Source organism: Mus pahari, chromosome X (assembly GCF_900095145.1).
Source record: "Mus pahari chromosome X, PAHARI_EIJ_v1.1, whole genome shotgun sequence".
Classification (NCBI taxonomy): Eukaryota; Metazoa; Chordata; class Mammalia; order Rodentia; family Muridae; genus Mus; species Mus pahari.
The window spans coordinates 119,258,798-119,271,097 of NC_034613.1; the positions used below are offsets into that span (position 1 = coordinate 119,258,798).

The window sequence follows — 12,300 nt, forward strand, 5'->3', positions numbered from 1 at the left end:
CTACAAAAGACTCTGTCTTCAATTTTTTTTCTGTAAACAGATTTTTTTTGATGCAGTCTTTAGTGGTCTTCCAGTCACAGGTTTCCAACCTCTGGAATCATAGGTGTGTTCAATGAGCCTGGTTTTCTTTCTCTTTCCTTTTTTCCTTTAAAAATAAGTATATATGTATGTATGTATGTATGTATGTATGTATGTATGTATGCATTAATGAAGTAGGGTCTCACTACATTAGCTGTGTCTGGTTTGACACTGCATTTGTAGACGAGGTTAGTCTTGAACTCACAAAGCTTCACTTGCCTCTGCCTCCCAAGAACTGGGATTAATAAGGGCTTGTGTCATGCCACTTGGCAAGCATGGCTTCCATTTCAGCATTTTTAATGCAAGTAAGTCCTTCTAACATCATTCAAACACTCCATAGGTCAGTAATTATCCCGGGACAATCCTTCAGTTCATAAAAGTTAAACACCGGAACAAAATGCAAAGCTCACTTGTTCCCGCTGCTTTCACCTCACTCTACCTGTCATCTTTTAAATCCTGAGATGATTCTCCCTCCTAGTGATACTAACTGATCTTACACAGTGACACACACACACACAAACACATGTGAGAAATGAACTCACATAAAACCTAGAACAAAACGCATCCAGCTAAATCCCAACTATGACAAAACACTTTTTAATTAAAAAAACAAGCAAACAAACAAACCCTAAGTGGATGAGACAAATCTTTCAGAACAGGAATAATTTTAAGAAAAGGAGTAAGACCATGATTTTTTTTTTTTTAATTTAGAAAAAGACTTCTTCTCAGCTCTGGGAAAAAAAAGAAAAAGAAAAAGAAAAAAAGAAGAAAAAGACTTCTTTATTTCCCCCACACATGCCATAGTAGGGGACGGAACCTGGGCTTTCAGGTCCTGGAAAAGAGCCTGAGGGTGTGATAAGTAATGTGTAAATGTCCTCGTTACAGTTTTCCCTCCCTCTACATCTCCCAGTTCCTCCCCACCTCCACTCACATCTAGCTCCACTCTCTTTCTGTCTCTCATTATAAAACAAATAGGCTTCTGAGAGTTAGTGACAAAATAAAACAGGTCCTAGAGCTGAAATAGAAGTGGACATATGGCCCCATCCCTAAACCAGAAGCTATTCAATATGATAATCACTTGCAAACGTAAATTAATTTTTTTTCCTAAGGGAGTCTCACGGAGGAAAGAAACTACTCCCAAGTCTAGACTACATGCCCAATAGTACATGGTCAACAAAAAATAAACTCAAAGGCATTGTTGAAGTTCCCTTGTTTCCGAAAATGTTTGTGACTGTGTCCTTTGAAAGCTCTCTGGGATGTTTACTTCTTTGTTATTTGTTTGTTTGGTTTTACTTATTGTTTTCGAGACAGACTCTCCTTACGTAGCGCTGGCTGTCCTGGAACTTTCCCTGTCTTCTGGGGTGGCTTGAACTCGGAGATTCACCTGTTGTTGTCTCCCAAATGCTGGAATTAAAGGTGTGTACCACCACACCCAGTTAGGGATGTTTACTAAAGTAAGACATCCACCGTGGTTTGGTCATTGAGTTAAGGTGGCTGAGAACGGCCAGGTGAGGTCAGCGTCAGGAGTGAGACATCAGATATAGGCAAGATCTAGAAATGAGAACAACCTAGGAAGGATGCTGATACCAGAAGAAGCTAGAATTAATCACCAGAAGGTAACTCCAAAGTCCAGGGAGTACGTTCTGGAAGAAGGCCAGCATGTTAGAGCCAAAGGGCCAGACTCCAAAAAGGAAGCTTTTATTTTGTTTGCCTGTTTTTAAAGACAGAGACTCAGAGCCAAAGCTGCACTGTCATATCCTTATCCTTCACCTGAAAGCTAGGATTGCAGGAGAAAGCCATCACACGTGGATGTGTGTATATGGCAGATGTGTGTCCAGGAAGAGAACCCAGAACCTTATTCATGCTAGGCAAACACTGTACCACAGAGCCACAACCACAGCAGAAAAGGAAAGTTCTTCCTCAACCTCCTCCTAGTCCTGCAAAGTGTAACAAGTTGCTTTCTTCACTCTCTGCTGTTAAAGTTGGTCATTAACAAATCTGTTTGGCAAGCTTTGTGAGGGAAAGGGCCATGCTTTTTGGCTTAATGGGATTGTTTTCAACTTAGCAGTATCTGTATGTGAGCTGTGTTTGTGTATGTATGGTTATATACATCATTGTATGGGTGCATATGACCATTGAACACACGTGAACTGCAGGAGAAGCTTCAGGTATCTATCCCTATCACCCTCTGCCTAGCTGCCTTAAGGCAGGGGCTCTCCTCAGTTCACAGGAATCTCACCATTCCAGTAAGGTTGGTGTGTGGCAAATGAGCTCTGCCCTTTGATCTGTATCTGATGTAGGGTTTAATCACAAATTTCCAGGTTTTTGCATTGAGAATGGGGGGTTTAAATTCAGGTCCTCCTGTTTGTATGATAAACACTTCCTTACCCATTCATCTCCCCAGCCCCTGGTGGCATGTTTTAGTGTTGTTTTACTTTACAGGACTAGGGAATAAGGCCTCTCAGATACAAGGCAAGTGCTCTATCACTAGCTATATAGCCCTGGCCCTGGTGTTGGTTTTCTGGTGGTGGTAGTGGGTTTTTTGGTTTTGTGTTTGTTTGTTTATTTGTTTGTTTGTTTATATGAGGTCTCATCATGTAGTCCAGGGTGGCTTTAAACATGTGATCCTCTGGCCCCTGCCTTCTGAGTTTGAGGAAGGAATACAGGCATGTGCCACCAGGCTCAGGGGGAATCCATCACCTCTGGCCTCCACAGATACCTGGACTTATGTAGATGTACACACACAAAGGCACACACAACACACACACATTATTAAAGGGTATAAAACATAAATATTTTAAAAGAAATTCCAGGCATAATAGTCCACGCCTAATTCCAGAGCTCCAGAGGCAGAGACAGATGGATCTCTGTGAGTACAAAGCCAGTTTGAGCTACACAGTAAATTTCAGGTAGGCTGGAGCCAGGCATTGAGACACCCCCCCTCCCCCTCCAGCCCCCACCTTCCTTTCAAAAGAACAGCAGCAACAAGATTATAAAAAAGAAATGACGGAGCAGAGGGAAAGATTCAGACTCTCCTTGGCATCTGCCACTCAGAGGAACGTGAAAGCAGACAAAAACACCCCTTTGGGTGGGGGTGGTCAGAGAGTTTCCAAGGAAGTCTGTTTACACAATTCTCTCAGTGGCCCTGTGCTTTGCAGTTAGCTGGAAATTTGAAATGTAGGCTAGAGGGAACCCCCTCAGCATTATCTAGAATAAAATGAGTTGCTCTGCCTCTCTCCTTTTCCCTCCAGGTCAGAGATGAGATTTCCCCTCATAAGGATGCCAGCTTTCAACCATTCACACCTTCAAAACCATCCAAACTCTTTCACTACTTAGTTTTATGAGCTACTGTTAGCCAGAGATAGATAGATGTATATTAAGGGGTTTACAGGGAGGTTTGTTGTTGTTGTTTTTTGTTTGTTTGCTTGCTTGCTTGCTTGTTTTTGGTTTTGTTTTGACAGGGAGACTACAATATAGTATTGGCTGGCCTCAAACTAGCAATCTTTCTGCTTAGTTCCCCAAGTGCTGTAACTAAAGGCATGTACCTCCAATCCTGACCTGAGTTTTGTTTTACCCCTCAAGGAAACCTTAGGTTTTTTTTTTTGTTTGTCTTTTGTTTTTTAAAGGGGGGCTTTTCAACTGATTAAATCAGGCCTGCGTAGAAATAGGAAAACTTTTCTTAATGTCTAACAATGTCTACTTATGAATTACCTTTGAAACACTGAATTACCTATGAATTACCTTTGAAATATCTGTTTTCATACTTATTTTTTGTTGTTTGGTTTTGGGCTTTTTGTTCATTTGTTTTTTGAAGACAGTTCGTCTGTGTAGCTTTGGCTATCGTGGAATTCATTCTGTAGACCAGGCTGGCCTTGAACTCAAAGATCTGCCTGCTCTGCCTCCTGAGTGCCAGGGTCAAAGGTGTGTACCACCACCACCTTCATAATTATTTTTTAAATATTTATTTATTTATTATATGTAAACACACTTTAGCTGTTTTCAGACACACCAGAAGAGGGCATCAGATCTCATTAGGGATGGTTGTGAGCCACCATGTGGTTGCTGGGATTTGAACTCAAAACCTTCAGAAGAGCAGTCAGTGCTTTTAACCGCTAAGCCATCTCTCCAGCCCCATAATTTTTTTTTTTTTTAGACAGGGCTTCTCTGTGTAGCCCTTGCTGTCCTGGAACTCACTTTGTAGACCAGGCTGGCCTCGAACTCAGAAATTCTCCTGCCTCTGCCTCCCAAGTTCTGGGATTGAAGGCATATGCCACCACGACCGGCCCCATAATTATTTTTTAATTTTACATTGTAGGGACTAGAGACATGGCTTAGATATTAAGTGGACCTTTGCAAGGACCAGAGCTCCATTCCCAGAACCCACACTGGGCAGCTAACAACTGCCAGCAATTCTAGCTCCAGGGAGATCCAGTGTTTTCGGCCTCCATGGGCACTATACTCAATGCACAAACCTACACCCAGACATATTTGTGTGGGGTGAGGATCTACCCTGAGCTTTGGAGACAAAAAATGCAGTACCGGGTTGTCTTAGTCAAGGTTCTCTAGATTTAGGGAATTTAGTTGCTAGTTGTTTGAGCTGGTCTTCTCTAGAAGTAGATTCCAGAGGCAGAGGCAGGCAGATTTCTGAGTTGGAGGCCAGCTTGGTCTACAAAGTGAGTTCCAGGACAGCCAGGGCTACACAGAGAAACCCTGTCTCGAAAAAACAAAAACAAACCGGGCGTGGTGGCACATGCCTTTAATCCCAGCACTTGGGAGGCAGAGGCAGGCGAATTTCTGAGTTCGAGGCCAGCCTGGTCTACAGAGTTAGTTCCAGGACAGCCAGGGCTACACAGAGAAACCCTGTCTCGAACCCCCCTCCCCCCAAAAAAAATGAAAGAAAGAAAGAAAGAAAGATAAAAGAAAAAACAAAAATAAACAAACAAAAAGTAGATTCCAACAGATGTGCTTGCAAGTAAGTGCTAGCAGGCATAGAAGATTGAATCTTCCTTCTTCCAATGTCCTTATGTAAGTAGATCTCCAGCAGAAGGTGTGGCCCAGATTAAAGGTATGTACCACTAACTCTGGATCTGGGACTTGTTTTGCCCCAGGCTGACCTTGAACTCAGAGATCTCCTTGCCTCAATCTTCTGGGATTAAAGGCGTGTACTACCTTGCCTGGGCCTAAGCTTTTCATAGCCACTATGCCTCAAGATCTCCATGCCAAGATCCAGGTCAGAGACTTGTGTCTCCCAGCCTCAAGATCTGGATCACGTGTCAGCCCTCCAATTCTCGATTGTAGTTCACTCCAGATATAGTCAAGCTGACAACCAGGAATAGCCGCTACATGGGGTTTGTTTTTTGTTTTTCGAGACAGGGGTTCTCTGTATAGCCCTGGCTGTTCTGGAACTCACTTTGTAGACCACGCTGGCCTCAAACTCAGAAATCCACCTGCCTCTGCCTCACAAGTGCTGGGAGTGTGTGAGCCACCACTGCCCGGCTACATGGGGTTTCATAGCAAACACTTTTAATTGCTGAGCCATCTGACTGGTGCTTTTTCTTTTGTGAGACAGGGTCTCATGTAACTCAAACTGGTGTCAAATTTGCTAGGAAGCCAAGAACTTGAGATTCCCCCTGCCTCAGGGGTTAAACTCATGCACCACACCTAATTTATTTGGCTCTGCTCTTTTTTTTCCTTTCCTCTTTTGCTGTTTCCCTCCTTTTCTTCCTTCTGATACGGGTTCTCACTACTATATATAGCTGAGGCTGGCCTGGACCTCCTAATCCTCTTGCTTGAAGGATTATAGATAAGGGACACCATGCTTTGAGACTACATTGGCTTTAGTAACAAGAATTCCAGCATAGCTGTCAAAATGGCTTCTTGTTGCTAGTCTTGCCCGAACTCTCAACACAGCCTCCCTCCCCCTCTATGCATTCATCCACCATGCCTGCCCTTTGCCAAACCTCTTTGGTTTTGGTTTTGCCTTATTGTGTAATTTCTCTTCAAGATACCAGCCTGGGTCTCATGGGACCCATTCCCTGCAAGATCCTTTCTAGATCCTCAACTTGATTTTCTTTCTCTGCCTCCAAGTGCTGGGATTATGGGGCCGCACCACCATACCAGGCTATTAAGCTTCTTTTGTATTTTGTGCCTTCTAAGGGAAGAGGATTGTGCGTTGTTCACTCTTTATGTCATCATGCTCCAGAGGGCCTGATATATAGGCAATCAGAGCATTTATTCTGAATTACGTTAAACTTACAGAACCCACCATAACAGTTATAGGTATATAACTGTTATACTTCACAAAACCTTCTTTTAAAAAAATTACTGTTTTCTAATTTTTATGTGCATTGGTGTTTTGCCTTGACATATGTCTGTGTCAGGCTGTCGGATCCTCTGGAACTGGCATGCACACAGTTGTGAGCTATGATGGGAGTACCAGGTCCTCTGAAAAGGCAGCTAGTGCCCTTAACCACTAAGTCATCTCTCCAGCCCCAGTTTTTCTTTCTTTCTTTTTTTTGTTTGTTTGTCTGTTTGTTTTGTTGTTGTTGTTGTTGTTTTCGAGACAGGTTTTCTCTGTGTAGCCCTGGCTGTCCTGGAACTCACTTCGTAGACCAGGCTGGCCTCCAACTCAGAAATCTGCCTGCCTCTGCCTCCCGAGTGCTGGAATTAAAGCACCACGCCTAGCTAGCCCCAGTTTTTCTAAGATTCATTTTTAATTGTTTTTCAATGTTTCATATTAATACAAATGCCCTTGGAGGGCAGAGTCATCACAGGTAGTTATGAGCCACTTGGATGTGGGTGCTGAGAACTAAATGTGGGTCATCTGCAAGAGCAATACTTGTTCTGAACGGCTGAGCCATCTCTTCAGCTCCAAAAGTGGTTTGGGCAGGCTCCTTGCCCAACAATTGTAAGAGCAACAATACAGAGAGAGGAGGGGGCTCTCTATGTAGCTCTAGCTGTTCTGGAACTCACTAGACAAGGCTGGCTTCGAACTCATAGAGATAAGCCCAATTCACAAGTGCTGGTAATTCCAATGTGCCCAGCTTTCAAAGCCTGGCTGGGCAGTGATGCTGCATGCCTTTAATCCTAGAGACAGGATTTCTCTGTATCTCCTTGGCTGTCCTGGATCTCACTTTGCCTCCAGAGTGCTGAAATTAAAGGTGTGAGCCACCATGCCTGGTTCAGAGGGACTCATGATCCCCCTGACTAAATCTCCTCAGTGTGAAGATGGTAAGGATGTACCACCATACCTGGTATTCATTATTTTGGTTTTGTTGATTGTTGCTGTTTTGAGACAAGTTCTCACTATATATCTCTGGTGACTCTGAACTGCCTTTGTACATCAGACTGGCTTGGAACCGACATAGATCCGCCTGCCTGCCTCCTCCAGAATACTAGGATTAAAGGTGTATGCTACCTTAGTACTGATCATTTTTTATTCTAAAATTATGTGAGTCTTCCTTTACATCTAATTCATGGCTGTCTGGAATACAGTTAAAGAAAACAGAGTCTAAAAATACAGGTTTGCACTGGTCCAGTTAGCGTGTGTAAAAGGCTACGTTAGCAATATTACCTTGTGATTGTGGCAGAGTTAAACACTATGCTGATTCTTTTAGGGCTCTTCATGGATAATACTTTATTTTTTCTTTTTCTGAGCTTTAGATAATCATAATTTTACCACCCAGATATTTTGGGAAAGCCACACTCCTTCCCTAATTGAGCAAACTAGAATCTAGTGATAAGAACAGAACATTAACTTTCTCTCGCATTGTCCCAGGGTGACTCACCTTCAGTCACTTTCCCCTGGGGCTTGCCTTCCAGGTAAAAAGTACACTTGGTAATTAGAGTCGGTAAACAAGCCCTTTGCCTGGGATGCGCCTGCGTTGTGGCTATCTTTGTGATGTAAAAGTGCTTTGATTTAACCCGTTTCACGCCTTTGAACAAATTACCAGAGAGAGTGGTTGGGCGGCAACATTACCGGAAGACTCCGCCCCTCACACGGTCCCAGCCAATCAGAAAAGTCTGGGTGGAGAACTTCTTTAGTAATCCCGCCCCCTGGGCAATTTAAGGCCGCGCGCTGGGCGGGAATGTAAGATGGCGGAGTAGCAACGCGGTGCTGTTGGTGTTCAGACTGCCTGCTGACTTCCGTTCCCCTGTCGGCGGCGGCAGCGGCGACCACTGAGTCCGTTCAGGTAGTTGCCCAAGATGCCGAATATCAAAATCTTCAGCGGGAGCTCCCACCAGGACTTATCCCAGAAAATCGCTGACCGCCTGGGCCTGGAGCTAGGCAAGGTGGTGACTAAGAAATTCAGCAACCAGGAGACCTGGTAAGGACGCAACTGGCATCTTGAGTGTACCTGACCTGCCCAAGCCATGGCAACTTGGGGGATGGAGCAGCCGTGGGATTTCCCGGGCTCAGAGGATGGGCAGAAAGGGGCAGAGGAGGTTAGCTCTCCCCGCGGGTTGTTCCGTTATTTTACCTCCCGAGAGGGTCGCGTTCATCCTCGCTGCGCGCGGTTAGGTGGAGCCAAGATGGAGATGGGCGCTGAGGCCGCTACGTTTGGAGGTTGGGGATGGAGGACCTAATGTGGGGGGGGGGGGGTAATGGCCTCCTAGAATGTCTGGAGGTGTACGGGCGCTTAGCTTTGGGCATGGGGACACGTGGCTTGTCGCTTCACTGTGGAGCCAGTAGATTGGATTCGGTTCACTTTCGGCGCGTCGACTGGTGTACATCAGAGAACCTACCGCGTTCTGAGCCCCATCGTGGTCTTTTTCCTAGATTTGAAAAGCTTTTTGGTTGGAAATGGTAGCGCTCTGGTTTGGTCTTGGGAAACATTGTGTTGTGAGGGCGCGAAAACGGTACCACGTTCCTTTAGGTTGGCACGCCATCGACCTTTCCTATCCTGTCTGTCGAGGAATCGAACCACCCTTAAGTTAAATCCAGTAGATGGGGTAAAGTGGTTGCTTTTAGCTCAGCATCCTTGATCTTCAGCTTCTCAGCTTAAGTCATCCCGAAAAAATAGGGAAACCTTAGTTGTAGAATTCGAATTTTTGACGGTTTCCTATCCCTCTACTGGCAGAGATAATAATACACGCGCTCCGCCCCTCCTCCATTGTAGCCGCTTCTTAGCGTTAAATGCGTGAGGATTTAGGGAACAGCTTACACGTGAGTGTTCTGTGACAGGATAATAACGCAGGAGAAGAGCTAGCTCAAACAGCGAAGTGAAATTTGAATGTCCCCTCTTTGGTGCTTTGCCGTAAAACTCGTGGCCCAGTCCTGGTGTGCTGTCGCATACCACTAGGCAGGAGCAGGAGAAGCAAGTTTGAAGCACGCCTAGTCTGCATAGTTAACTCTAGACTAGTCAGGACTATGTAGTGAGACGGTCTCTGAAAAATTGCTAACAGAACCGTCCTCTTAGCCCCAATCATCGTCCACAAGCACTATTGGACCGTGTGAGAATTGGTTACCTGCTTACAGTGCCTGCCCCCTTCCAGTTATATACAGGATCCTCTAGAGCACTGTATTGTTTTCCTGTAGTAGATGAAATCAGAGCTCTGGCCATAATGGTTTTTGTTGGCTTATTTTAATTTTGGTATTAGGGTTGGGCTTTTTTTTTTGGGGGGGGGGGTAGGTATCCTGTTGCTTTTCTCTCTGCCTGCTTAGTTTGGAGTTGCAGACATGCTACATCACTACCTCCACAGTCTACAATCTTTCAGTCATCTGTTAGGGGTCAGTTTTTTAAATCAATGATCAATTAAATTACATAAGATTTATTCTTTTCTGATTATTTCTAAACGTCTTGTAGTTTTTCCTTTAAAATGGTTTCTAAATGTGTGTGTGTGTGTGTGTGTGTGTTAGCTAGTTAAAGTTCATCTGTAATGGTGGCCTCTTCCTGGATTAGCTTGCTGTTAATTGTGATGTAAATGGTAGCTCAAACACTGAGAGCATCTGTAACCAGGCAATACCTTAGTCAAAAGAGGTGTGCAAGCTGCTGTTTTGTTTTGTTTTTTTTAATCTCTGACCATTATTACTCCTGGGCCTCAAAGAAAGCCCCAGGTTTGAGAACAGCTTAGCTAGGGGATAAGAATGTTTGGGTTTTTTTTTGTTTTGTTTTGTCTTGTTTTGTTTTTTCATTTAATGGTTTTCTTTGGCCATTTTTTTTTTAAAGATTTATTTATTTATTATATTTAAGTACGCTGTAGCTGTCTTCAGACACTCCAAAAGAGGGAGTCAGATCTTGTTACAGATGGTTGTGAGCCACCATGTGGTTGCTGGGATTTGAACTCCGGACCTTCGGAAGAGCAGTCGGGTGCTCTTACCTACTGAGCCATCTCACCAGCCCATTCTTTGGCCATTCTTTGGTTAAGTCTTCTATGTTTTTGGAGGGAAAAAAAATGTGAGGACTGTTGTCCGTGTGTTAATCCTTCTGCCCTCTGCAGAATGTAACACCAGAAACTGGGATTATATTTGTGGTGGTGGTCATGGGATAAGAGAACAACATAGTTTTCTACTGATCAATCTTGATTAAGCCCAACTTGGATATTAAGGCTTTTTATGATTTAAGTTATTTTGTGTATGGGTATTTTGCGTGCATATACATATATTGTGAATGGCTGGTACCTGTTGAGGTCAGAAGAGGATGTTAGATCCCCTGGGACTGGAGTCACAGATGCTTGTGAGCTACCATGTGGGAGCTGGGAGTCAGAACTCCATAGTAGCCTGTGATCTTAACCGCTAAGCAGGCTCTCTAAAGTTTTAACTCTAAACTCGGCTTTGAAAAACAGCTGAAATGTTGGTTATTAAGCAAAAATGTTTTTAAATCATAGTAAAAGTTGGGCGAGTTGCTAAGTGTTTTTTGGGAGGTGGGGAGTAGGCCTAGGTGGTTTAGAGCTTGCTATGTAGACCAGTCTGTCCTTGGAACTTAGAAACCTGACTTTCTGCTCCCTAAGTATAGTTAAGCCTGCATCATCGTGCCTGACTGCAGAATAGTTTGGGTTCTTTTTGCCTTTTGGAGACTAGGTTTTTCTGTAGCCCTTGGCTGTCCTGCAACTCACTCTGTAGATAAGGCTGACCTCCCAGTTGTGTAGATAAGGCAGATCGCCTAAGGATCAGAAGGGTGTGATGGTACACACCTTTAATCTCAGTACTGGGGAGCCAGACATAGGCAGGATCTGAGTCTGGAAGCCAGCCCAATCTACAGAAGTAGTTCCAGGCTACATAGTGAGACTATATATTCTGTAGTTACACAAGCAAGAACTTTGTTAAAACCAATATTATAAGTCTTATAGAATTGAGGACTATAGTAATTTTGCCAAGAACTTTGAAAAAAATGCTAAAGTTTAGAGTTACCTTATCTTATCTCTTGTTTTCTAGTAGTTTAAGGGATAGAGGCATAAGTAATGGATAACAGCTCTTTAGAGACTTGCATTTACAAACTCCTTGAGTTCTTAATATGGATGGGTAATTTACAAGTGATAGAGTAGAATGCAAAATATAATGTTGTAAGGTTTTTTTTATTGACTCGTTTGAGGCTTTATAAGGTGAGAAGCCACTTTGATCTAAATACTTTGAGGAATTTTAAGTCTGTCAGACTTTCTAGGGTCAGTTGTGAAATTGTGTTATTTGTTCTCTAACTCCTAATCAATTTGACACTAGGAAGTGAATCTGTGTGAAACACATGATACTCTGCCCTTTTCTGAAACTACCTCCATAGATAGACCTCTGATACCATGCATAAGGCAAACCTGACCTTATTGGAAATCAGTGCACCCAACTTCTACTCTTCCCCCAGGAGAACAGGGATCTGGGTCAAAGAGGTGAGATGTGTGAGGAGTACAGATTTAGCCATTTGTTTGAAGTTGCTCAATTGTTGGAAATACTTTGTCTAGACTGCATGAGCCACAAAACAGAAGCACTTTTTTTTTTAAAAATCAGGGAGTCTTTCAAGGAAAGTGAGAGTCAAAAAACATACCTTTAGTCTCAGCCAGATAAAGCAGGCTGATCCCAGGGTTTAAGGTCAACCTGATCTATATAGAGAGTTCCAAGCCAGCCAGGAATTCTCAGTGAGACACTATCTCTAAAAAGGAAAACAAGACCTGAACAATTCCTTTTTGTTGTTGTTTTTTTGTTTGTTTTTTCGAGACAGGGTTTCTCTGTATAGCCCTGGCTGTCCTGGAACTCACTTTGTAGACCAGGCTGGCCTCGAACTCAGAAATCTGCCT

General features: G+C 43.6%; 1 protein-coding gene across 1 annotated transcript in view; it reads left to right on the forward strand.

Annotated features, from left to right (window-relative positions):
• Positions 1–8,147: 8,147 nt before the first annotated feature.
• Positions 8,148–12,300, forward strand: part of Prps1 (phosphoribosyl pyrophosphate synthetase 1) — a 20,541-nt gene continuing 16,388 nt past the window's right edge. Inside the window, exon 1 of the mRNA XM_021187567.1 lies at positions 8,148–8,405. Coding sequence (XP_021043226.1) covers positions 8,284–8,405 — 122 coding nt within the window. The 5' untranslated portion in view covers positions 8,148–8,283. The remainder of the gene's footprint in view (positions 8,406–12,300) is intronic.